At 41.3% G+C, this 27,490-nt stretch overlaps 3 protein-coding genes across 12 annotated transcripts in view; 1 reads left to right on the forward strand and 2 right to left on the reverse strand.

Moving 5' to 3' along the window:
- The first annotated feature begins 2,205 nt into the window (after window positions 1-2,205).
- Window positions 2,206-3,662, forward strand: LOC108114046. 2 transcript variants are annotated; one of them, XM_017224793.1, is made up of 2 exons: window positions 2,206-3,151; window positions 3,208-3,662. In XM_017224793.1, the coding sequence occupies exons 1-2, from the start codon at window positions 2,206-2,208 to the stop codon at window positions 3,405-3,407; spliced, it is 1,146 nt and encodes a 381-aa protein (XP_017080282.1). In that variant the 3' UTR covers window positions 3,408-3,662. The 2 variants fall into 2 exon arrangements, with proteins under 2 accessions (XP_017080282.1, XP_017080283.2); XM_017224794.2 differs by having other exon boundaries at window positions 2,217-3,151; window positions 3,211-3,662.
- Window positions 3,663-4,181: 519 nt separating this feature from the next.
- LOC108114077 lies at window positions 4,182-4,875 on the reverse strand. The gene has a single exon (XM_017224832.1). The coding sequence runs from the start codon at window positions 4,773-4,775 to the stop codon at window positions 4,230-4,232; it is 546 nt and encodes a 181-aa protein (XP_017080321.1). The 5' UTR covers window positions 4,776-4,875; the 3' UTR covers window positions 4,182-4,229.
- A 964-nt stretch (window positions 4,876-5,839) lies between these two features.
- LOC108114174 (four and a half LIM domains protein 2) overlaps window positions 5,840-27,490 on the reverse strand; it is a 60,989-nt gene continuing 39,338 nt past the window's right edge. For 3 of the 9 annotated variants that reach the window (XM_017224974.2, XM_017224973.2, XM_017224975.2), the window contains 5 exons: window positions 16,993-17,193; window positions 15,740-15,914; window positions 7,230-7,399; window positions 6,973-7,159; window positions 5,840-6,909 (listed from right to left, as the gene is read on the reverse strand). In XM_017224974.2, coding sequence (XP_017080463.1) covers window positions 6,752-6,909; window positions 6,973-7,159; window positions 7,230-7,399; window positions 15,740-15,914; window positions 16,993-17,193 — 891 coding nt within the window. In that variant the 3' untranslated portion in view covers window positions 5,840-6,751. Of the gene's footprint in view, window positions 6,910-6,972; window positions 7,160-7,229; window positions 7,400-8,647; window positions 8,877-12,169; window positions 12,347-15,739; window positions 15,915-16,992; window positions 17,194-17,696; window positions 18,044-22,374; window positions 22,760-22,834; window positions 27,217-27,410; window positions 27,474-27,490 lie in introns of those variants that run through there. The other 6 variants (XM_017224971.2, XM_017224976.2, XM_017224978.2 and 3 more) reach the window with 6 other exon arrangements.

The raw sequence follows: 27,490 nt of genomic DNA on the forward strand, positions 1-27,490 counted from the left end.
CATGAAAATAAATTATCTAAGCGGGCAGCGGATGGAGGGGGGCGATCAGGGGCAGGATGGAACGCATTCAATTTGCACCTGAACCAGTTGGCTCCATCCACTATCCCAGAACCTTTTCCCGTCAATGCGGCTTCAATGCGATCGCCCATGCCATGCTTGACTTCTATTACGCGGCAGGTTTAACAAACTTGAGAGCCTCAGAACTTGGCCGAGACCAAAAACGATACCAACACCGCGACCAAGACCAAGACGGCATCTACGTTGACCATCTGCCATCTGCAAGCGAACCTGAAACCAGAAAGTATCTGCTGCTAGCCAGCTTTGTTGGCTTTTCAGGCTCCTTTTGGCCAGCGGCCGACCCGTTTCCCCTTTGCTTTTCCTGCGGGAAGCTGCACATTTCCAGTTCTATCAGTTCTTCAGCTCTTTGTTCTTGGCCTAGGTCAGGGTAAGGGGTCTGTGGCCGCACATTATAAAAGGCCATGGCCGGGCAGCGTTGGCCACCAGTTTCCTTGAAGTGGTCGCCGTGTTAACACTGAAGACTGAGCCCTTCCACAGACACTCTGCCATTGTGTTCAGACTGACTAGTGATAATTTAGATTCTTCTTCTCGAGCGGATTGCGTATCGTGTGGCCATAAGTGAACTCTGCCAAACTACCTGCCAGCAGTGAAAGGCCATCAAACTACTAAAAGGTAAGTCATTCAATTCACATTTACGTTCCTCTCGGGGTCGAGAAAGTTATGCCTAGGCTTAGTTCTGATAGTTAAACTTAATTCGAGCTGGTTTCGCTAAGCTCTTAAACTCCTTTTATGGGGTCACAGAAGAACAGCTATATTATGCTACTGATGCAGACGTCTGGTCAAGCTATAAAATCTTTGGAAGAAAGTAAAATCATCAGAGACTGAGAGCTGAAGCAATCTTAAGAGTTCACATGACATTCTTTCAGATTTAACGGGAGCTAACCAGAAAAAATTCTAACCAACCGCAATTTCACATGTAAACTACTCTTTAGTTGTTGGTTTTTGCTAGTATCTGTATTCTTATTCTGTGGTTTGATCTGTGGAGAAATAACGCTATACCCAAATTGTGAATTTTCCGACAAATTTATTAAGTTTAAAAAGAAGTTCACAAAATGCTGAGTGAAGTGATTGGTTTATATTGAAACATTAAAATTGATATTCCAAAAATAATTTTCTACAACCCATTTAGTTATTCTGTTTAAAGCCGATTTCTTCTGTTTAAAGCTGAAATTAAACCTATTAAAAGGTTACAGCCTTTAGATATTTGTACATAAGAAGTCAACTTAAAAGTAATTAAAAACTTAGGAAACTTTGTCCCAACCTTTGCCCAAGCCAATTGTTGTATTAAATTGGATTGTATATCAAATTTAAATGGAAACAGCGAGGTTAAAATATTTATCCACAATCTATTTAATCAGTTTAAAGCATTCAGCGAAACAAGTAGGATCAATAAGAAGTTTTCCTCAAACCTCAAGAACATTTTCCTTGCTCACAAACAATAGACTTACGCAACGAACTTGGCTAGTACCTGGACCACACAAAGAACATTCTTCGGGGGTTGGGGTAACGACAAACTTGACTATCAAGTACCGATTTAAGCCATAAAGCTGCTCCCTGCCATTAGCTAGTATCTACACTAGAAGTGCTTGGCAAAGAAGTTCCAATGGCCAGGCCAATCAATTGGACAAACCGGTTGATAGTCCCTCGATCCATGTACGTACTAGGAGCATCCTGTCCAACCAGGCAACATGCAATTACACACACAGTCACGCAGAATAACGTTAAATTTAGAATGGACTTTGGTGCAGTGGCAGGAGAATGGCTAAAAATAGCCCATAGGCTATACCTGTTTGCAACACTTTGGGGCAACATTATAATAATGACACGGTTGAGCTTCTTCAACCCCAAAGCGAACATTGTGTAACTGAAAGCCTCTAATTAAGAAGTTATCAAGGTGATCTTAGTTTTAATCATAGTTTAATGACAGTGATCCATCTATATCTGAGGTGATGATATTCTTTAAGGTATCCCAATATATTAACTTAAACTAGCTTTAATATTTATTTCAATAAGGAATATTTTAAGATATAGATGTAAACAAATTAAATATTAATTTGTAATATTTGTAAGATCTATAAGATCTCTATGTTCTTTCGACCGACCTATAATCATCCCCCTTTTTCCAGAATGTTCCTTCTCGCGGCCTTTTGCCTGGCCCTGACGGCGATGGGTGGTCAGGCCAGGCCGCTGGAGCCCACGGCCCAGCACATCGTGATCGTGACGCCGCAGGCTCAGGTTCACCTGGAGCCAGCTCTTCGCTATGTCCATGGCCTATCGCCTTTGGCCCGTGTGGCCTCGCCGCATCACCATGAGGAGACCATCGTGTATGTCCCGGCCGGAACTGCTGCCCAGGTGGTGCCAGTAGTGGATACCGTGGGATCCGGTCGTGCTGGAGGTGCGCCGGAGACCAAGCAGTGGGAGAATACAGGCGAGATTGCCAACCAGATCCAGCAGGTTTCCCAACAGGGCGTCGAGATCGTGAGCGGACAGTTGAGCGAGGCGGCAGCATCAGCAGCCTCCGCCGGAGCGGGCTTCTTCCCTTCACTGTTCCCACCAAGTGGCTCCAAGAAGGAGGAGCAACTGTTACAGGGTTTGAAGACCGAGAAGATTGAGCTGATCGAAACGCCAGCCAACACCCAGCCATTGATTGCCACCGAGGCTCGCCATTTCTATAGCATTCCCCAGGTCTACCATACTCCAGTGGTTGATGTGGTCCATGGTCCCGTCTATACCTGGCCTATTTCTGCTATCCGGGCCCGTAGCATCCAGCAAGAACCGGAACCGGAGCTGACGGCTTCCGAACCTAGTCTAAAGCAAGCCTTAAAGGCTGAGCCGCAAGCGGAGATTCAGCCAGAACCACAAGCCCTGCTGAAGGAACAGCCCTTATTGAAGGAGCAACCGCAACCTCTGCTGAAGGAACAGCCCTTGGAACAACCTGCTCAGGAACAGAAGCCTCTCATTCCAGAAGCTAGCGAGCAGAAGTCCGAGTTCGCCGGGCGCCTCCTGGAGAGCAATGCCATCAAGCAGGAGCTAAAAGGTGCTGAGATCGCAAAGGAGCCACTGAAAGAAGAAGGTAAGTGCCTATGTCTGAGGTATTTGAATTCATTTGACCACGTTATTCTACCACAGCAGCCAAAATTCAGCAGGAGGAGCTTATTAAGACCATTCAGGCTGAGCCGTTGGCCGAAACTATCCAGGCTGAGCCCCTGACCAAGACTCTTCCCGTTGCGGCCATCCAGGCCGAGCAGCCGAAGCAGCAGGAGATCCAGCAGATCATTCCTGCGCAGACAGCCGAGATCATCGCCGATGCCATTGTGCCGCAGGCTTAAAGCCGCGACCGGAACCAGAACTCATCTCTGAATCTCAATCATCCCTTGGGCAGCTTTGGTTCTTCGACTGATTCTCATCGCTGGCCCGTCACAAATATGACCGGGCCATGGGGTTTCCCCTCATCCATAACCACCCACCAATCGTACATTTAATTACTAACACAGAACGCACACGCATCATCCGCAAACATTTTCCATTTTCCAGACATTAATTAACAGAAGCGAAACGAGCAAGAGACATTCATTCATAATTATCATCACGAAACGTTCGTATTCATCATCATCATTACATATTCATTAACCATAACATTGAAAACGTAAAACAGAACAATAAAAAGTGAATGTAAAATGTAGATAGAGGGGAGTGAAAACTCTGTATGGGTTGGGAATCGTGGGAAAACTTTGTTCTTTATCGGTTCTTAAGATCTGAAGATCTTAAAAATTTATTATTGAGGCTCTTAAAGGTTTTATGACCTAAAATCATTATTTATATAAACTTATAGTATTAAATAAGTATCATATATGGAAATCTACTTCTCTGTTGTGCAATGACAATGACCCCCAAAAAGTCCGCAAAGCTTCTTGCGCAGTCCGGCAACGGCAAATTCCCAGGCAACATAAAAACTATATTGCAACTATTACACGGTCGGGTAAATAAAATCATAAATTGCGCGACTCACACTGCTGCATACAAAGTAACCCCGAGACGTGCCCCGATATTTGCGAATGAAGGGTTAAATATAACCAAAAATTATTTTGAGTACGGCACTTTTATTGACTTACATAGCTAGGGGAATAAATACGTAATAAATAGAGCGATGACTAATCCGTATCATCCCCCACTGTGATGTAGGCGTCCTGCTCTCCTATGACTATCAGATCCTCATCGTCCTCCGCTTTTACAGTAGTTAATTCCGGAATGTCCTCCGTCGGTTTGGTGGTAAGTTCAACCCGCTGCAGGGGCTTGCTCGTATCCGTATAGCGGTAAACCGAAAAATAAGTTTGAATGCGTTGGATTATATTTTCCAAGATTGGCGGAAACTTGTGCTCCACTCCATCGCCATAGATTTTAAATTCCAATCTGGTCTCGCCACCATTGTCCGAAATCTTGGAGGGATTGAGCTTAAGTGCTTGAAGAACTCCCTTCAGCATGAGTAGGTTCTGTAGGTTACTGCCACTCTGATTGGGAGCTCTCTTGAGGATCAATGAACCATTGGGCCTTAGCTCCAGGTAACCAAATTTCTCCGTATCCAAGGGCAGGGCTTGATTCGACTCTATGGCGCTTTTAACCAAGGTCAGTGGAAGAATGGCTGCTTGAAGGGCAGTGGAGATCAGTCCCAATCCCAGCGTGATATAGATTAACTGCATCTCTGGAGGTTTCTTGATGATCCGCTCTGGCCCTGGCCTGTGGTTGCACTAATTTGGGCTTCGCCCTGGCCAACGAACTTATTCCAACTGCTGCGTTTTTTCTCCACATTTTACCACTTTTTTGTACGCATTTTGAGTGTAATCGCGTACTGTTTGTATTTGCCTTTGTTCGATTTGGTTAGCCTCTTGACTTGACTTAACTTGGCTTGGCTTGGCACACGGCCAATATGCCCAAACCCAACATTGAGACGTGCCCTGAGCACTCGCTGCGCTTTGGTTTTGAGCTGTTTCAAATGTTTGAGTTACTTATTTGCATTTATTTGTCAATTTTCTGTTATATTATTCTCTCTACTGACTGGCCCCGAAACCGAGGTGTATTGCCAATATCGACTGAGTGGCGTGCAGTGAAAGTGTTATATTTTCCAAAAAGAGATGAAAGGGGATTACAGTCTCCCACTATATACAAAATACTTCATGACCTCAAAGAAAAATTATCATTTAAAAGAAATGCTGAAGCACTCAATTTTAAAGGATAAGTAAGCAAAATGTCAGCATTGACTGAGCGCAATCTTCTTTTCTCGTTGCTGTTTTGTTTCTTGCAAAAGGGTAAGGTATCATTTACTTATTAATACTCTTATTACTCACTAGTACACTAGCTTATGTTCAATAAAAAGTTTTAAAAGCTTAAACTTCATTAAAATTTTAATAAAGAAGGGAAATCTTGCAACCCTTAACAGTAACAAAGTTTTAGGATAATTAAAATTTTTAGGTTTTTATGTTTAGGTCAACTAAGTTATTTCAATGTACACTTAACAGTTCAGTAAAAACCAGAGCAATGTTAAGGCAATGTTAAACTAAGCTCAGACTTTTACCAACCAGTCTGGCAACTCTATCGAGCAAACAAACCTGGCTAAAGTTCAAATGTGGTCAGTGGTCAGCAAGAAAACTGATAAAACAGTTTACAGCAAATGGAGAAATAAATATTTTAGTTGTTTTAAATAATTTTTCAGTCTTACCAAGATATAAAGTTTACTAACCACAACCATTCATTAAAACAAAACGCCTTTCGTTGATAATTTATTAATTTATTTAGATTGAATTTCATTAAATAGTTAAGGACATTGATATAATGTTGTGTCGCAATTATCATTATTATTTGTGTTGTTGTGTATGTGTGTGTGTTTGTGTGTATTTAGTGCTTGAAGTAAGCGGAGTCTCCAACATTCGTAGAAGAACAAAAATATCGAAAACTGAAAAAATAATATAAACTAAACAATTAAATTGCTAGGACTTGTGTCTGTGTGTGCGTGTGTGTTGTTGTTGTTGTTGTTGTTGCTGTTTAATAAACATACAATACATATCAAACATAAATCGTGTGTGGTTTTTAATACAATAGAATTGTTTAGAACGGAAACTCTCGTCGTCGCTTGGTTAAAACTTAAAATAAATAAATAAACATACATTTTTCAATGTGGCAACAATAGTTACAATTGGTTCAGTATTTCATATTGTTTTTTTTTTATGTTTTTCCATTTTTTTGCTTGTTTTAGTTTAGTGATTTTGATTTCGTTCTGAAATGCAATTACAAATAATAAGTTTCTATACAATCTGATGTGCGGCTGCTGCTCTCTACTCGGTGCGAAGATAAAGCAAAGTTAACATCGATTCTTAGCTAACTCTAACTCTTGACTTGAAGTTTTACAAAATTTGATTTGCTTTTGATTTAGTAGGACTCATCAACATCTTCAGCTCCTGGCTCAGCTAATTTCTCTCATATCTAATGTAAGTGTAAGGCATTATCTTCTCTTGTATATCGTTTTAATACATGTGTATAATATATCTTTTACTCCATCGTTTTTTTCACTTGTATCCCTCTGATTTGATCCATAATTTCGTTGAATTTGTTTATGGCTAATTTAAGCTTGCTGCTCCACAGCTCTCCTCCTGACTCCACATCCTGACTCGTTGCAGTTGGCTTACATCAGCTTCTGCTTGGCACAATCGGGGCACAGAATGTCGGGTCCGTCGGTGATGAAGCCGCGGCCCACGAGACTAGCCTTGCAGCTGGCACACACGAAGCAGTCGTGGTGCCAGTGGCGATCCTCAAACGAGATAAAGCGTGTGCCGCCAATTCCTAATGATGAAAAGGGGTATTTAATCAGTTTTTGTTTCTACAAATAGTGGCTAGCAAACTCACCTGTTATGGGCTTCACACAGGCCGTGCAACGTTTGGCAAACAACTCGCCAAAGCACTCGGCGCAATAGGGCTTCTCATCGCGGCTGGTGAATCGCTGGCCAGCTAGCGTGATGTTGCAATGGGTGCACGTAAAGCACTCGCGATGCCACGGCTCGTTCTTGTAGGTAACACCGCCAGAGGTGATGACCTAACGAAGAGAAAGTTAAGATTTGATTATAAACTCTAGGTAGAAGTTAGATTTATCTTATTTTCCCTACCTTATTGCACTTGATGCAGCGCGTGGCAAACTTCTCCTCGTAGCAGCCGGCGCAGTAAATCTCCTGCTCCCGCGGGATGAAGGACTTGGTCCCGATGGCCGTCTTGCAGACGCAGCAGCAGAAGCAGTTCTCGTGCCATTGCCTGGTTTTGTACTCCATCTTCTTGGTACCTAAGAAGGTTAAAGAAACAGGAAGAATAAAAATCAATCCAAGTCAAAATCAATTTCCGCCTAGCAAAGGCCTTGAACCTTGAACTTTGTCAACCCACTAACCCAGCTGCGGATCCCATCAATTCAATCTGAGGGAAAACTCAATTTCAGACAACGACAGATTGAGGGCAGAGTCAATCAGTGGATGGAAGACAATCCGTTTTCAATATAGAAACAAAAGCTTTTCCTACATAATGTCAGCCAGACATGCAACTTTTATCTACAGCGGGGGTACCTGTCACGCCCCAAACGAGTCTTATATATATTTATATGTTTTTTGTTTCAACATTTTCATAATAATTAATGCCAAAATTACGCAAATTTTTTGCTAGTTCGGAGACAAAACCCATTCACCGTTTAGCTTAGGGCTATAACCGTAACCCTTGAGGACTTTGCTCTCTTCTTGATGACTTTGCTTGGCTTTATTTATTGCGTGCGGGAAATGCTTTTGGCCAAAAATAAGCAGACAAAAAAGAGTTGAGGCACATTTTCACCCGCTGCTAGGTCTGCTAGAGCGGGTAATTGAGTGGAAATGTCGACTCTGTCGTCTGCAAATTATTCTTTAATTCGCGGTTGCCAAGCAAGACAGCTGAGGAAAGTCGAGACAGTCTCGGGAAAATTTGTTCTGGGAGTTGTGCTAAATTGCCTAAGGAAAATTACATAAAATGTGACATTCAATTTCGCAAGACTTTAATTAGGAGAGGAGCTTGTTAATAATCTTTTCAAGTGTATAAAATTATGCAGACCTAGATTGGATTTTAAGTTAAAGAAAATCCCAAATTGCTATTTATTATACTTGAATAATAAATTATTTTAAAAAGTACAGTTTTATTCCAAAGACTCTCATCTCCAAAAATGTCGAACACAAAAGTATCTTGTAAATAAAAACATTTACTTTATGATTTTCTGTTTTCTTATTCAAATTTTATAGGTTGTCTTCCATTATTAAAAGTCCAAGCTAATACCCCCTAGATTGATCACGGAACAGATTAGTTGTCTGGCTAGTTCGATGGAGACCCCTTAAATGGTATCCATTACTCATCATCATCCACCGATGAGGCGATGACGCTATGGATCTCGCCAATGGACAGTGGGCGGTTCCTTTCTTCTGGCCAATTTGAATAGTTTTCGGTCAGTAATATTGATAAATTATGATGTCTCATCCGCTGTTAATTAACATAAGATCAATTTATGATCGCCGGCTGTTACCTGCTTTGCTGGCACGCGGATCGCCGAGGCGACAATAGTCGCCCAGCTGGCAATAGAAGTTCCTGTTCTCCTCCACCGCAGAGGCATTGGGTAGGAACATGCTGAGCACGGCAATGTCCTCATTGTTATCCTTCGCCTTCTTGATTCTCTCGGCTCCAATGGTCTTGGTTTGCAGGTGAAGCCGAGACTTCATTCTCGAACTAAGCACATCCACGTCGGTCATGGTCTACTTTTGTATTTAATTTTAGGGTTTAGTTTGGGAAAGGAAAGTGTACCCAGTAAATGGCTTTAGTTTTGACCTGAACCCTTGACTCCTTTTCCTATCTCTTCATTACTTTCTTAATAAGTCACGAGAAATGCAATTTTATTGATTTCATCTCTCAAAAAGTGGGTCATTTCAAGATCAAAGACCAGCCATAAAACCCATTTAAGTTATTCTACAGCTAAGAAAATCACTATCTTGACACGATCTCTGGATTTAAGCGGCAAGCAAATTTGGCGACGCCTAGTCTCTCTCTTTTTTGTTTTTGCCCATAGATCTGGCATGATCTCAAGGCGTTGCCTCTATGACATCATTTGCCAAATAACAAGTTTCATTAAACTTAGCGAATGCTTATAAATAAAATCCCCAGCCAAATTGGTTATAATGGAAATGAAACAACAACAAGAACAACGGGCTATCATAAATCATTAAATAATTAACTTTTTGTAAATACAACAAAACTCAAAAATCTTGTTGAATTTTTGGTCGAAGCTCGTGCGCAAATTGAAGCAGGAAATTGTCCAAGTTGGAGGTGCACAGGAAGCCCAGATTGGAATGGAATAGATTAGAGTGGAATAATAACTATAGAAACCCACACATTGGGAAGATGTGGAAAGATAACTGAGGAATGCCGGAGAAGTCCCAATTGGTAGGCAAGTGGAGTAGTCCAATTGGGTTGATGATGTAAGATCAAGGTTGGAGGGGAAATTTAAACGCGAAATTATACTGTTTAATAGGTTGATTTAGCAGGAATTTAAAAGACTAAAAATCATTCATAATTATCTCAATTACTTAGATTTTATATATCAACAGACTAAGCAATAGAGTAATCACTAATTAACAAACTTCCAAGCTGATTTAAGACAATGTACTAATGACTTTTTAATGAGGAATTTATTTAGCTAGAAATAATGAATACAAAGTCAACATGTCATCCCAGCTTAGGCAAATACTTGCCAAATTCTATATTTATTTAAATACACAAGCTATTGTTGTTTGCAGGAATATGCAGAAATCTTTAATAAATATTTAGTCAGTTATTAACATGAATTTAAATAATCAGAAAACCTCCACTGCTACTCTTCATCCCAAAACAAAGCTCTAGCTAATATTAGCTATAACAGAAAGATGTGAAAACGCCATTCGAGATAAGGAATATTAAACAGAGCTTGAAGTTATAGTACCTACGATGTCCCCAATAACTAATAATGACTTCCAATATCTACTTCTTCAGCTTCTCAATCTAGTTCAAACCCCATTATCCGAACTCAATTGACCCCAGAGCTTGTAGCAGCCATATTGAGTTACCAACTCTTAACCGCAGCATTCGTATGGTTTTCTGCCCCTCATTTTTGTGGCATAAACAACGTTTATTTATAGCGACCAGCGTCTAACATAATTATAACTAATTGTGATGGGCTGTCACAGCATAGCAAAGTCCAAAGGCATCGCCCACTGAGAGATTCGAGTCTCAGCAGACGCCTACAACAAACGCTGATGCCGCCGCAGCAATGACGATCGGATTCCGAGGGTCAAGTGGAGAGGCATTGAGACAATGATATATTGACAGGTCGCTGACTGTGAGTGATGACATTTGCATTGGCCCATTCAGAGTGTCAAAGCCATGAAAATGAAAGTGGACTCGAATCGGATTCGGATATGTCAACCTAAGCCCAAAACAAACTGGCAAAAGCCAGGCCACAAACTGAAACCAAAAATGAAACCCTTACTGCGAGCATGGTCTGCATTTTTAATTGCAATTGGAAACCGTCAGCAAAGCAAATATCACGGATGCAGAGAGAGAAATTTGTATAAGTTTGTGGAGGGGTTTCTTTTCTATACATTAAATGCACTTTGAAGTGGCTAGAAGAGATATTGGTATGTAAGTCAGAAGGGAAACAATGGAAACTACAAAATTAACAAACTTTTTTACGAGGAGTTAAAGTCATTTTAGTAATATGCTATAAAATATACATATTATTGAAATTAATTCTTTATGAATCATTTTTGGAAGGTTGTAAGGTTAAAATACTTGTTTACTCGAATTATTTACATTTTGGATAATCATCAATAAGTATTAACTTTAACAAGAATTAACACAAGTAATGGAGTATAACGAACCAGAAAGTGTATAATAAGCAATAAATATATATAAAACTAAACAATAGCTATCTCCTCTTTTTCTACTGTGCATTAAGAGCGACTCTGTTTAGCGGCTTCCCGCAATATTTGATTTTCACCGTGAGATCTTTGACTTTGACCCGCCGCAGGGCACAAAATGCTGGCTTAAAAGTCGAGATTTATTGGTCTGTTAGATTCGGTGAAAAGAGAAATTGAATTTGCTTGTTTGCGGGCCTTTAGACTTTATTTTGATAAGACCAGCAGATGACATCGAAGCTAAGCGGGATCAGCTTTTGGCGGTCAAGTATGAGGAAGGTTTTAATGGATCCATAAGATAGGATCTTTAATTAGCCAGACTGTTAAGTGGACTGGCCCCAAGGGAATCGCTTGAATCACTCGCAACGCAATTAACGATTTCAATTGAAAAAACATTTCAAAGCGATTTCATTTCGATTGATATTCAATTGCAATGACAAGCAGCAATAATAACCGAAAGAAATTCCAACTCAATTGCGTGCATATTCATATGTCTCTGTCGCCGCGACTTACATGTTTGGCTTTACATGTTTTCCCATTTTCAGATCGAATTTAAATGTGGAACGCGTCGAATTGGCCATCGCTTGACACTAAATGCAGCCAAAATGGGTCCAATTTCGTTTCCGGTTTTTGGTGGCACGAAATCTCTTTGGTTATTTATGATTTTGACTTGATATCGAAGTGTTTTTTCTCCTTTTGGTTTATGGGAAATCGTAAGTTGAGCAGAGGCGTTACAAGTATCATGATTTGATTTGATTTCTGGGGTGACTTGCAGCTGCAACCTGAGGATTGTGTAATCATATGTATGTCTGCTTGTGTGGGCCGCACGTTACGTATACGCCCAGGATGTCTAAGCGAGTGCTAAATGAAATCGGGCGTTAAGTATACGCAATGTGGGTCGTTTGTTCCCCAAAATCTCCCCATCCCCTATTCAATGAAATTTACAATCTTGGAAAACAGAAGCCATTTGGGTACACTTTTCCATATTGTTTACAGGTGAGTTCCTCTAAACAACAATATGTTTATAAATTGGAGACTGAGGCACTGGTTTTTCTTAATCAACGCCGCTGTCTCTCAATTATCGAATTGAAATGCGGAAATACTTTATTTTTCGGTTCTTGATTATATCGAGATGATCAAAGTTTATGCATTAAATTCGCATGCAACACGTTGCCTCAAGCAAAACAAACACACTGTCTTTGGGGAAACTGAAACTTGAAGGAAATTCTTCTTTTATATCCGCGGCACATTCCACGCGCTTTGAAAGCCGCTTTGAGACTGAAAAACCGAGTCGAGGGCCCCAAACAAAAACAGACAACGGAGTTCAGAGAGAGAGAACCAGCCGAGAGAAATGAGTTACATTTTTGTTGCTGAATCGGATTGAGTTGAGTGAGTAACCAAACTGAATTGAGTGAAAACGAAAAGTGTTTACTGGAGAGGCGGTACCTGTTGCATGCCGCCGCCTGCGACAACAGATCGTCTTGTTGTATCGAAGCCGACAATTTTAAATATCAGCACTGCTCGAAAATAAGGTGGTTTGGATTTTTGGAAAAGAGTTTTACATAATTATGACTTTTAAAACCTATTTAAAAGTCTTTTAGACTTGAAATAAGCTGCAGATTTCTCGAAAACCCATTAATAAAGCTCACATAAGTAAGAAACAATATGGCTGTTAAAGTTTTATGATTATATATAATGATTTCGGTTCCTATATCCCAACACATACTATTGAACTTAAAAATTGATGTTTTCTATAACTTAACTTAAGTAAAACTTAATTTTCCTTTAAGAAATTCGGAAGAATTAACATTTCCCGAGACAGTATCAGATCTTTAATATTATTATTAAGGAATCCCTCAAAATTATCTCTTAAATTACTATACAAAGTACTACTTTAAATTAATTTCTCTCTCTGCAGCTCTTGCCAAGGCAGTCTAGGTGCCATTTAGAGACTTCAATCTGCCGATCTCCGCCCGCTGGTCGGGCAATTATGAACTATTTTGACTGCTATAACCGGACCGGGAGGAGATTGACGAACCCGCCGGCGCATGGCACTTGATGTAGCCTCCGTTTATGCAGATTACTATCGTGTTTCCACTGTGTGTAGGCACCCATTATGCACTGTAACTTGGGATATGTCAACTAGAGACCTAGAAGTTAGACTGGTTGCTTGCATGGCCGCAACGCCCAGTGGCATTTGGGGTAACGATCGGAATAGGAAATAGTTGCAGTTTTTTAATCAATTCTGACCCGATTTGGTGCGACTGAACATTATGGCTATAGGGCGTTGCGGAATGAAGTTAATTTCGCGGGCATCGGTTTTTTTTGATTAATTCGTTCGACTCACGGAAATGGATCGACACGCGTTGGATGATCCCATACTGCGTGGGAATCCCCCCGCAGTTGCCAGTTCGCTACCAGCAAATCAATCAATTGAAAGTCAATAAAAAAAGTTCGAAATGAGATAGAAAAATGTGCCAGCAATTAGATGATGGCAGTCTGAGTTTAGATTAGTGGAAAATATTCGAAAAAAGTTACTAAATTGTATGTTTTTGTAAGAGTTTGTGAAATGCAAAAATCAGTTTTAGTTTCTGTTCTGTTCTAAAATATTATATAAAATATAAAAATGAAAGCTTAACATTAATAAATCTAAAGTGGACATATTATTCGAATTTTTTCATAATCCCAATAAAATCTTAAAATTCTTTTAATTTGTCTATAAAACCAAATCTCCCCTCTCTGTATAACCCAACCAAAATGAAAGTCCTCTTCGCTTGGTGCCAAAAACCAAATTCTATTTAATTCCTCCCGCTGATTCGCAATGTTTGGCCGCACCTCCGCCTCCGAAGGCAGCGTAATAATCATTTTTCATTCTAATGATCCCAGACCAAGGCAATTTAAAAGCCACAAATCACAAAAAACAAAAAAAAAGAAATTAAGATCCGAAAATCACAGCATCGAAGACGCGTGTCAGAGAGAGAGTATATAAATCAAGAAAAATCTTCAAACATTAAAGATTACTATGACTTTCTGGTGAGTCATCTAGCCAAATTGGATGAGCTCAATAGGAGGGATCTTTGGGATCATGATGGGATCTTGTTTTGACTTGTTAATAAGCCAGTATTTAGTATGCACTTGATAGGCTGATTAGGCAGTACCCAAGTTGGTCACTGCCATGTCGACTGTCAATCCAAGATCCACCTTTGACAAACAGCAGAATCTCTCAATCCCAGTCGAAGACTGAGTGTGGGATGCGCTGACATTGAAATAACTTTTCGCAAGTGCAGGAAAATCAACAATATATTAACTGCTTCTGGCCTGTTCTACACGTAATTGGCAACGCGTGGTTGGCAACCTTGCGTTAACGCGAAAGTGTCACGGCCCCCTTGGTGTTTTGGCCAAATTGGGAACGTGCCGAGAGAGAGAGGGAGATAGAGAGAGGGGTATCGCTCGGAACTGATCTGCTATGCGGCATTTATCAGCCATAAATTTATCACTCGCTGACAAAGTCAATGTATTCTGACACTGTTTGCCTTTCTGTCATATTTATTTGCGCTACAATTGAAAGCGGAGCGCGGATACACCTTGTCCGAAAAGGCAGGTTGCAAGGGGGTGGTCGAGGGGACTTTTGGAGAGCGGGTTCAGGGTCTGGCGTGGGCTGGAATTGTTTGCCCGTTTCATTCAAAGAGTCTGTGAAACAGGTGACAATGAACCTGCAGTCGCGGCTCCTCAACTTCAACGCACTTACGTAAGCATTCGTATCTTTGCATCTCGAAACTGGACGCACTCGAGTGTGGCAAGTTTGTTAGCTGGAATGCAAGGCTTACGAACTTATCAGACTTATGCGCTTTTGGGTGGACCATGTTTGTACGGGAAATAAGTCAGTGACTTACAATTTAATTATTCTTATTAGGGCATTTCTTTATAGAGGGTTGATTTCAAGCTGTGAAACGTTTTTTATTAATGGTAAAGACGTTAAGCGAGTAACATTTTAACAACCATTGATTTTAATGTATTTAAACTGGTTTTCTGAGTTCATTACTCCGTCGAAAAAGATTAAAATTTGTTATATTTATAACTAGATGACCTCTTAATGGTCAGTGATTAATTTGGTTGCCTTGACGATAAGAATGTTTTTGTTAGTTTGAACAGGTAAGTTGGATTTTTACTCAGACAGTTAAGTTGGATTTTTAGTCAGACTAGGGGTTACTTTATGTAAAATAAACTTTGATTAGCTATAAATTTGTTTTGCAAAGGAACTTCTTTATTAAAAAATACAAAATAAATGTAAAATATATTTCAGAATACACCGGTCCACCCTAATCCGCCTAAGCCCGACTTGGTCAACTAATATCCAAGCCAAAGCAATCAATTTCCTAGCGTTGCTTTTAGAAAATCGATCAACTACCCGAGATATGCTTTGGATACCGGATCCCTGACCATATCCACCTGTTCTGAACCAGTTTCTGGCAGGCTAGCTCCTGATAACATCCATTCTGTGGTAACAATTAGCAATCCCTAACGGTAACAAGAACAACTTGAATTCCAAGCAGGCATCTTTAAGAGATCCCCACAATGAAAATTCAATGTGGTGCTGCCATTTTATAGCTGCCGCCCGCAAGTATGCTAAAGTTTTCATAAACATTCGTTTAAATTTATTAAATTTGTCTTACCTGCGCGAAAAACTTCGCCGCAGCCATCGCAACGGGACGCAAACTGGGCATCGTAGCAGTTGCCGCAGTAGATCTTATCCGCCTTGGCTCCAAACTGCTTGTCCACGAGCGACAGATGGCACTTGAAGCACAGGAAGCAGGCCTCGTGCCAATGCTTGTCTTTGTAGGAAAGATCCTGGAGTGGGAAGGATTAAAAAGGGTATTAGGTACGAGCTTATACTTAAATTAGTTACTTTTTGTTTTTAAACTACTACCTAAGTAATCTTTTTAGTCGAAAAAATTACAAAATCACATCTTCTTTTTCGAGTTTAAACCAACAACTCTCCACCAATCAATCACATACTTAATAGTCATTAATGATTACTTTTAACACTTTATATTACACTTTGTTCCTCAACTGAACCTCTTTTCCACTGTTATTGTGCTTAAACTATTGCACTTTACAATTTAAACTTTATTTTAAGTTCTCACAAAAACTATAGACGGGAACATTGTAATATATTAAATAATTCCATTCCTTCTACTTTTCATATTAACAAGAAATGAGTTAAAATTAAAAGTCATTCATTCAAAACTAGATATAATATTTGCATAATGATAAAGACTGTTATAAAAGTGGTTCGCCATACAAAACTTTAATGAATTTTTGATAAACTTATTTTTATTCAAATTTGAAACTATGACAAGGTTCTTGCTATCTTATATCACAAAATTGTATTATTTAGTTTCTGAAATCCCTTTAAACGCACACCCTATTGAGAGCAAGGTTATTTAATTTTCTTCAGGTTATTTCCCAAAAACTAATTAAACATAAACACAAACTACTGCATTCCTGCCATGTTGCATTTGTCATTCTAATTTTAACGCCGTAATTAAAACAAATTATGGCTAGACGCATAAAACTAACGCAATAAAAATCCGAAGATAGTGAAACGATCATAAAGTTCACAGCAGAAACATAAAAATCACATTAAAAATCAATACATTTTGGGTAAATTTGTAAAATCTAATGTGCTTTTACAGATAAATAAAATATTTATTGATTGCATTTTGGTTTTTAATGACTTGTTTTTTAAACTTGCCAGGGAAAGTCTGGTGGAGCTTGTAATCTTTCATTCCGTGCATGTCTCTGCCCTACTTAATGTCTTTCATAAAATGTTTTGACTACCCACAGACGAGTATATGGCCATAAAATCGGTTTTACGAACAGTTTATGGGCATATATATATAGTATATATAATATATTCACGTACCTTCGAGTCGATGCCAATGATCTTGTTGCACTCCTCGCACGTATTGGCGAACACGTTCTCGTAGCACTTGATGCAGTACGGATGATCGTCCCGGATGACGTAACGCTGTCCGGTGAGGCTCTCGTCGCACTGCCAGCAGCAGAAGTGTCCGGAGTGCCAGTCCTTGTCCATGGCTTTTGTGTACTCGCCACTGAAAATTAACTGCAAGCACACGCAGACAGATCGAAGGGATATATAGATATAGAAATCGTTTCACAATCACATTTGGGGCATAAACAAAATAGGGCAAATATCACATAAGTTGTGTGTGTTTTTGGGTTTTCATTGTAAAGTTTTTGGTGCAGTGTATTTTGGTATGTTACTTCTGTTTTTGTGGCACTGTTTGTTGTTGTTCTTGGAGTGGGTGTACTTAGATAGACATTCGGTGGATACCTTTTAGTAAACATTTTTGCCGAGGAAAGTAGAGTAGTAACGTGTGTCGTTTTGTAAAAGTTCGATATGCGAGAGAGAGTTTTACTTTGGATTGGTATACATATATGTATATATAATATATATATATAGATTTTTGAAATGTTGGAATGTTTTGTATTGGGATGATCGGACAAAGACCACAAGATATATCTCAATGAATCAGGATGGACTATAATAATCATTACGAACTGCCACAAAACTGTGCTGGGACACACATGACACAGGTCACCTACCCCCTTTCCTCGATGGTGGCGTCCACCTCGACCTCGCTGATCTGGACCTCGGACTCGCGCCGTTTCGACGACTTCTTGACCTTCTTCGTGGTCTTCTTCACTTCCGTTTGCACCGTTTGCATAATTTCCACGTCCGCCATCGCGCCCGCTCTCTATCTCGCTCGCTCTAATGACCGACTGAACTTTCTATAATTATTATTGTATTGTATCTGTTGGATTTGTATCTCGAGTGTCAGTATTAGTGTGTTTGTTTTTTTGTGTATATTTCAATTTTCGATTGATTTGGGAGGTCCAGGAACGGTATGAACTTTGCCGAGTCGGGATCTCAACTGGCGCAGCGGTTTCCGAAAACGTTTTTCAAAACGCCTGCTGCACCGCTTTCAGTCCGCTCTGTATCTAGTTTCGCCACCGCCAAGTGTAAAAATAAAATCTCGGAGAGCGTCGGCAGTCTCCCCGGAAAACTCAAGCAAAGAGAGCGAACTAACATCTGTGGAGAGGTTGATTTTTTTTCGAAGCGGCACAAGACGGGCGGCTGAATTTATTGCGGTAGACAATGTAAATATCGCCAATGATTAACGGCATTATTGAATCTGCAATGCAATTGGGTAATTTTCTCAACGATTTCGGGCAATTTGCTTGCAATATTTCGTTCGCGCTTCCCGCTAAAAATAGTAAATGAAAAATCGAACGGCCAGTCAGGTGCCAAAAGTTGTGGGCGTATGGACGGCCCACCTGCCGTCGGTCAATGGGGTGTGGCATGGTGGTCACCCCTTTAAAAACATAATCACCCGCCTTCCCTTAAATCGCTTGTCAGAGTTTTTCGAAAAATTTTCAATTTTTCACCAAAGTGAAATGTAGTGTGGCTGCCGTCTTGTTGTTGTTGTTGCTGGCTGGCAGGCTGGCTGGCTGGCTGGCGCTTGTGCACACGACACACAAGAAGCACGCACACACACATTGAAAAATCATGAGGAAAATTCTCTTTCTTCCCACACTGCACTACACACGACACGATCGCTAGCCAATCGAGCATAAACCGAGTACTTCCATGGGTCTGGGAACTAAAACAATGATCTGCGTCTGGCATTTTGCGCTTATCCCATCCCTACGGTATTTTCGAATTTTCCAATAGATTCCCTAATTGATCTCCAGACCGTACATTATCGAAATGGTATTAATATTCGGAATTTATTTTCGCATTCCGCAGCATTCTTGATTTTCTTGCATTACAGCATTTGGCAAGCAGACATCATTGAAATGCCAATGGGCGATGGGAAAATGTTTACTGAAATGAAACGAACCAACAGGTGTGCCGGCAAATTGGAAAATGAATCCTAATTTAATGTTGGAAAACATTCGAAATTGAGAAAATACCCATAAATAGAAGAAGTTCATTTTAGTTTTCAGAATTTAAGTTTGCTATGATCTCTAAATTATAGATTTTATAACTTAACTTTGTTTATTTTATGTTGTTAAAAGAAACTTAATATTTATGCCAGCAAAGCAAGGTAGTTTCTCGGGAAGAACTCTGACGCTTGACTTATCCATCAGCATAAATTGATAGCCTTTAATGGATAGCTCTTATTCATCATGACCTCATCAGGTCCTAAATCAATTTCATCGTTTTCCAACGCATTAAAATATATTTCAGGCCAATTAATATTAACCCATGTTTATTCAATGGCAGAACAAATTTCCATTAGACAAATTGACGCGACACCTAAGGGCAGTCGTCCAAGGTTCCGTTTGCGAGAACCAAACAAGTACAAATGGCAAAAAGAAACATTTTCTGGTGACAGTTCAGTGGTAGAAATCAATTAACAAGGCCTTAAACGACGTTCTAGGTCGCCTGTTTAACCCATGCGCGCCATAAGAATAATCGTACAGATCAAAATGAATAATAAACAAAATCAACAACTCGTGAAATGTTCTGTCTAAAAGGGAAAATATATGTATTATGACTTTGTTTAAGAGTCAAAATGTTGATGTAAACTGATTCACTGCTGCGATGGGAATTTATGGCTTTAATGATGATGTACCAGTGACGTGGGCTAGGCAAAAACTAGGGGGGTTTAGTATAGATGAGTATCCGAAAACAAAAATCAAAAATGTAAAATAAAATCATTGATTTATATGTTTTAAACTTTTGCGGAGTGTTTTTTCTTATTTAATTTATGAGTTTAAAAATCAGGAAAAAATACAAATAAATAGCAAGTTGGAGGTGCTTTCACAGGAAACTTAAATAAACAATGAAAACCTCCTCCAATTTAATGATACATTTAATGCTGTATTTAAAAAGCTTTTATGGCAGATCATTGCTCAAATGAATAACTAAACAAGCTATAAATAACTGAGATCTACCATAAATCCCATAAATAAAACAATTTTAAATCATTTTCATTAGTTCAAATGTGTTATTGAAAAATCATATAAAAATTCTATATCCCCTACTCTTTTTTGAAATGGAAATACATTTCCGGCCTTAACTTCTGCCTTCGAATCAAGTTTCGCTGGCCATGCGCCTATCTATCATATGCACTATGATATATGTTCGTGCTTGGCCATATACTTATAGAATAATGCACATTGCATGTGTATATTAGTTGTTGCTATTTTCGCCACAGACACGACCAACAACAACAACAACAACAACAGCAATGGAGAGAAGTGTGTAATGCAATCTGTGAGTTGGTCTAAAAATAAACTGCATTTCGCGAATCTTTGATAAAAAGTTTTTGCGTGATGTGACCGCTGTCCCCTCCCCTTGGCTCCTCATTACGATTATTTGGCATTTTTCACGCAGGCGTTAAAGCGTTAATTGGGTCATAAATTCAGACACACACACATACTCTTATATAGACAGCTGGCTATAATTTCCAGCGTATTTTTATATTTTTTATTTCGATGTTTATTGAGCGAGAATCAAATGCGAATGGCTGAAGGGGAGGGAAACTTTCCCAAGACAAGGAGCCTATTCTGTGTGAATTATTCCAATGGGGTGATGTCTATAAGTTCAAGTTTAAGAACAGCTGCGCCTTAAAAAGTGATTTCATTTTAAATTGGCACATTTTTAATTTGTCTTTAAGTTGGTCGAGCAAAATCAAGTCATGTCTTTTGGAAATTTATTGAAAAATACACGAATGCAGAAAAATGATGACTCTCTAATGTGTATTTTGGGAAAATGTTTGGCCGTGTGGAAAAAAGGTGTTTCATTTAACTGACACTGAGAATGAAAAATTCATTTACCAGCTGAACGCACAAAATTCAAGTGAATTTTTTAAAACAAATTTAAGGCAATTTTCCGCCGCAGCGTATATACTACGTAAACTTGTACTTTGGGGAAAAATATGAAAGGAAAATGAAAATAAAACCTCAGGCTTTTAAGTGTGCCCCGCAAGAAAAATGAATTCATGTCAAAGACAAAACTATTGAATAAGACTTTTTGGCAGCGTTTTGGCCGTGTTTGTATGCCTGTGGCACTCTAACGCAAGTTCGGAGAGATACAGTATATGTGTACTACATGCATTACGTAATGAGTTTTACAGAAATAAATTCCAAATGGCCCGATTTTGTACCCCTCAAAGAGTGCAAAAAAAAAACACTGTAGAACAAAGCCAAGTGAGCTGCGTAAACAAATCACTCGAGTGACACACTTTCCTGTTGTCCGGCCTGTCATAAATATTTTGGGAATTTTTCATTTTCAATTTCCCCCTTTTGCGGCCTGACAGTCGCCGAGATAATTTGTTATCTTCGCGAACCTTTGTCGCCTCTCAGTGGCTGACTTTTGTTTAATTTGACTAAGGATATGACATACAGAACTTGACAGGGGCATTTCGCCAAAGCAAATAACACGCGAAGTGCAAAAAATATTATATTTCCCTAAAATGACAAGAAAGAAAGAGATCTCAATGAATGAATGGGTAAAAACTGGATTAGTTGCCCATAGATTAGCATACTTTCGGGATCAAAATACTGCATACTTTGGGGGTAAACTTAAAAATCATTATGTCCGTAATAAAAGTAAAGACTATTTAACTTATTTTGGATATTTCCCTTAGTTCACTAATAATACTTATGTTTTATATTTATATATATAAGGAATTTCTTTTATTTCTACATTCTGATGTTTATTATACAATATATGATTTTTTAGCTATAATACCAAAACAACCATCTGATCTCCCCATATTCCCCTTGACAAATTCTAGTCAGTCATAATACCACTTAGCCCTGACCTTAGGCCCATTATTCAGTCTTAAGACCCATGAAATCCTAGAGAATAAACCAAAGAAACTATATATAATTCGTGTGCATGACAGATTGTTTCGGTTTCGTTTATAGTCGCAATGACAAGAGCATTAAAAATCGAGTAAATCTATATGGCGGGCATTTCTCATTGGGGTTTATGTGTTGGCCCATTACCAGGCTCGTAGGTATTACCCATATGTCAAACGATGACATCATGCAAAAATGTAAATTGGGACACAAGTATATATATAAATTGATATATAAAATTATATGGGCAATTGTGGGACAATTTATGGTTCCCTCTTCTGCTGCGGTTGCACTTGGTGGCCCATGGATGGATGACACCCAGAGCCGGGCGGCATGAATGATCTCAATGTCCGAGTATTTCGGTGGCAGAAACAGAATTGGCACAAATCGCAGATACGATAAATTCGGTTGGGTGTATCTTTATTTATAGCAGAGCAGAGTACAACGGATTGTTTTCTTCATTTATTCAGTTGGCTTTTATTCTCGGCATTTTTATAAAGACAAAATCGTTAAATAAACTAACAGCTACGAGTATGGTAAACAATTCGATATTTCGAGGGTTCAAAAAGGTTTCTTTTCTGGGTCGTTAGTATAATACATAGTTTATACAAGTCGGGATTCGGGCGATCCCGATCTCAGTCAGAGGAGCGGATGCTGGTTTCTGGACACTTGTAACTGGTTCTTTAACTGGGGACTGATTTCATGTACAGCGTGCTCGGTTTTTGGAGGTGACTTGGCTTGGACTGGATTGTGCTGGGCTGTGCTTGGCTTGGCTTGGCTTATGAACATGTCTATAAGAAACAGAGTAGAGAGTAAATCAAAGGGCTGATAGAATGGGTGGGTGGGTACGGGATTAGTTCTCAAACCAAGCGAGTTAGAAGAGCGGATAGAAGTTGGCGTCTTTGAGTATATCGAAGGTGTCCACGACGGATCGAGCGGGAACAACAGCAGAAGTCACAGTACTTAAGGTAGATGAAGGGGATTCTCCAATCTCCTCGATCGATGAAGCTGGGGTTATGCACACACTCTGTCCAGTACTGATGGTAGAAAGTAGGTTCTGTTGGGTGGATTCTGGAGTCAAGTTAGTGGACACTGAAACGGGAGCAATCTCAGCCAGAGCAGCAGCCAAGGCCTGATCTAGGTGAGAATCTTCTGCGACCTGGAGTTGTATGTCCTCCTTAACCTCCTCCCTGCTTTCCTTTACCGAAGACTTCTTTCGTTTCTTAGTCTTCTTCTTGGTAGACTGGTCTTCGTCTCTTTCCTGTGGCTCAAATTCAGCTATGCCCTCCAAGGATTCACCTACAAAGGCTAGACTGCTCCTGGGCGAGAAGAGTCCTGGTCCTCCATTACCTTCCTCGTTGGTCAAGCTGCTCTTGGAGCTTCTCCTGGAGCGTGTCTTTCTCTTGGGCGGTTCAGCTGCATCCTGATCTTCGGAGCGGCGACTGGAACCAAATTGAGTGTCCGAATCGTTGTCATCTCTGAGTTCTTCTTCGGTCTTCGAACCTTTGCGAAGCTTCTTTTTGCTCTTCTTCTTTTTGGGCTTCTCTGTGGGTGCTTCTTCCAGGAGAACCAATTCTTCTGGCTGTTCTTGGGGTATCTCTTCTTCTTGAGGAAGTTCTTCGGGTACCTCTGGTAGAATTTCACGAACAGGACTGCGGCTGAAGAGAGTTATACTTTCTCCCCCTAAGCTAATCCGTCGGTTCTCCAAAAGCTCTCCGTTTTCGATCTCACCATTTTCTTCATTTGTATATAGGGGTTGATCCTGATCCTGTTCATGTTCTTCCTGTTCTCTGTCCTGCCATCCAAATTCCTCCTCGAACTGATCTCTGGCTTCCTGATCTTGATCTTTACATTCATCTGCTATTTCTGGTACATTCCTTTCCCCTTCAACACCATCATCTAGCCGAAAGTTCTTGCGCCAGTTATACTCCCTTTTAGGCTTGTAATTCAGGTCCACCTCGATGTCATCTTCCAGTTCGCCCACATCCAGTTTAGGATTAAAGCCATAACGGGTACGCAACCGTGTAGACTGTCTGGCCGCCACGTGGGCATCCCCCAAGTAACGCATCTCAGAATCTCGGTGCTCACTTTCCGGTATCAAGCCCAAGGCAATGTCCACATCTGAATGTCGGGTACTGGAATGGGATCGCTCCAGTTCCCTGGTCTTGGCCCACAGTGCGTATTTCTCACTCTCAGAGCCGGACTTTTCCTTATCAGATTCACTGTGATCCGAGGGCAATTGCTCCTGGACCATGGTTTCGTATTCCCTGAGGATACCCGACTGTTTCCTGTTCTTAATGGCCTCGTTGTAGATCTGCTCTATGAAGGAGTCTGGATCGGAATAGGGTGTTGCTCCGCCCACAGCACCATCATCGAATCCGTAGTCAAGGAAATCCTCCACATCTTCTACTTCCTCCCAATCCTGAGCTCCCCGGTTCTCATAGCGATCTGCATTCCTTTCCGCTTCCTCGCATTCTGAAGTGTCATGATGGGATTCATCGGTGGGTTGGGTGCGTTCGTTGTTATCGGAGATTCCCTCGTCCAACTCAAACTCATACTCATCCTCGTCGTCGATCTCCACCACAGTCTGCCGAGTGTCTTCGCTGTCGTTCGAGCTGCTCCTTTCTTGATCTAGATTCTCGTGATCCCCAACAATATCATAGCTGTAAATGGCATTGGTAGAATCGAATTCAGCCGCCTCCGCCTCTGCAGCCAAAACAGCTCTGGCCCAGGAATCTTCATCTCTTATTGGACTTTTGGAATCAGAAAAATCTTCCCGTTCTTCGGGGTAAAAATCCTCCTTTAACCAAGTCCTGGTTCCGGTAAGAGTACGCACTTCGATCTGTGAAATGTAAACGTAGTCATCACTGGGGTACTCCTCTATGGGTTGTTCCTGGGCCAATGAATAGCGACGGAAGTGATGGTACTCATCCGGCTCCATGTCACCCATCAAGGCGGAGTCCGAGGCCCTTCGCTCGCTATCCAAAAAATCGGCATTCAAGTGCCGTGAAAAGTTCTCGAAGTTAATGCTCGAGGCGGCCAACCTATCTAGCAACTGATCCTGCAGCTCCCTCTTAGCCGACTCAGCTTCGATATCCCTTAGCTGGGTTAACTCCTCCTCCCTCAAGGGCGAACGACTCTGGCTGCGTGAACGCTGAAACTCGGCAGTGCGATGTCTCAAATCATCTAGCTGGGCGGCAGATATATCCTGGGACTCGGGAGTTCTCTCCTCCGGGTACGTCTTGGGTTTGGCACCCAAACGACTCTCGGTTAGGGAATCTAGAATGGCCGCCTGGAGCTCCCTTTGTGCCGCCGCCTGTTCGCGAGCATAATCCATGCTCATGCCAGGAGATGGACTGCGGGATCTTTGAAATTGAGCTGTCCCGCGACGTAGATCCATAAACTGATCACTTCCCAGATCAAGGGATTCACCCACATAAGTGGAGCGTTTAAAGCCACTGGCTACGAGTTCGTCCTGCAGATCTCTGGCCACCTCGGAAACTGTACGGTCCAGATCTGGATTCTCTCGTGTCATCTCCACCACTCTTTCTAGTTCAGAATTAGTAGGGCTAAGCACGCGGAGTTCTATCTCCTCGTTGGCGTTGTGCAGTTTCTCCAATGCTTCCAAATCCACTTCCCTTTGTTTAACACTTGCTGCCAGGACGCTTTCCAACTCCTCGCTGTTCTTGCGAAGAGTACGCAACTCACTGCCCTCCAGGTTGAGCATCAAATGGAAGTCATCTGACACCTTTTCTTGTGACTGGGATCGAGAGCGGGATGGGGACAAGGATCGCATGTCGCGACCTTCAACAATGTGTTCTTCTTTCTCCTGGACAAACTCATAGACGTACTCCACGGTCAAGCGGGTTTCGGGCTCCGGGGTTCTGGCTCTTTCCTGGAGCACCTCAAAGAACTGATCATTCTGAGCTATCAGCTTCTCGCGACGTTTCTGCAGGCTTTGCTCCAGATTTGCGGCTGTTGGTAGTGGAGAACGGGAGCGGGACCGGGATCGAGAATGGGAACGAACTCGGTTCAAACGCAACTGCTCGAAAAGTCTAGCCATGCTTTCGGGAGTATCTTCAGGTTCTGCTTCTGGTTGAACTGGAGCTTCCTCTGGTGGTTCCACAATTTCGATGGATATAGTGGGTAGGGGGGAAATCGGGGAAATGGGCGGTGAAGCGGATTCTATTACAATCTCTGGCGATGGCATTTGTTCGTGCAGTTTTTCGAAGATTTCGTCGTTATGTTGAATACGTTTTAGACGTCGACTTTCCAAGCTCTTCTCTATATTATCCGCAGTGGGCAGCGGGGAACGAGAACGGGAACGGGATCGTGAACCGGAGCGGGCATTCCTCTCAGCTCTTAAGGTCTCCACAAAGAGACGCATCTGCTCTGGAGTAGTTTCGGTATCCTCCATTGGTTCATCGGCCATTTCATTAATCTCTATCACAGGCTGTGGCAGAGTTACCTCCAGTTTAGGGCTTAATCTTCCATTGCCATTGGTTTCGACTTCTATGGAACCATCAGAGCTGGAGTGGGATAGACGTTCGGCGAGTTCATCGTTCTGCTTGATCAATCGCTCCCTGCGTTTGTGGATGCTCTTTTCCAAGTTCTCTGAGGTAGGAAGTGGGGAACGAGAACGGGATCGGGATGGTAACCTGTCAACAGATGGCTCCCTTACTCTTTCCTCTAGAGGAGTACCAAGTGTAGAGCCCTCTAAGGGTTGATATACCATTGGTACTACGGAATTCCCATTCCTGGCATCATCGGCTACGGTTTGGATTTGCATCTGTTCATTCGAGGATTCGTTTCCATTCAAGTTCGACTCCAGCACTTGAAGGACAGACTCGCAGTTTATTTCACCTGCCACTACACCCTCCTGAGTATCGTCAAATACTTCCAATGAACGCTCCGTGTCCACATCCATGAGATTGGCCACGTTCTTTGGAGCCGGTGAGGGATTTCGGGATGCCGAACGGGATCTCGAAGGGTTTACAGATGCTGTAAAATCGTAAAAATCGCTGAGACCCTCCATGAGCAATCCGTACTGATCCCGCCAGGGTGCAGTATCCGGCTGCTGGACATTGATAGAAGGAGTTGCTCGCTGTGGTTGCTGTTGCAGTGATTGTTGCTCCTGACTGGCGGACCAGCGCTCCGGGTAATGCTCCATTTCATCCATACGCGGACTGCGACGCAGTCCAGGTGAACCACCCCTTGGTTGCTCCTCTGTTGCGGAAGAGGTTTGCAGCTTTTGGGGGTAGGCGGAAAAAGCGGGAAGGCAAGCGGATTACGGAAGCGGTAGCCATATGAAAAGCAAAGACGTAAAGCAGTTAAGGCAGTTAGTTGAGCAGCAGTGGGATCGGTTGGTGGTTTGGGGATCAGGTTTGGATCGGATTAAGTGAGTTTAAGAGTGGGAGCTAGGTGGCTGTCCTACGCACTTACATTGGCTTTCTTGCTGTCGCTGGTATCCACTGCTTGCGAGTTATCCTTCTCCGTTTCCTTGTCCTGGCACACACATAATA

The sequence above is a fragment of the Drosophila eugracilis genome, unplaced genomic scaffold (genome assembly GCF_018153835.1).
Source record: "Drosophila eugracilis isolate 14026-0451.02 unplaced genomic scaffold, ASM1815383v1 contig_2154, whole genome shotgun sequence".
Classification (NCBI taxonomy): Eukaryota; Metazoa; Arthropoda; class Insecta; order Diptera; family Drosophilidae; genus Drosophila; species Drosophila eugracilis.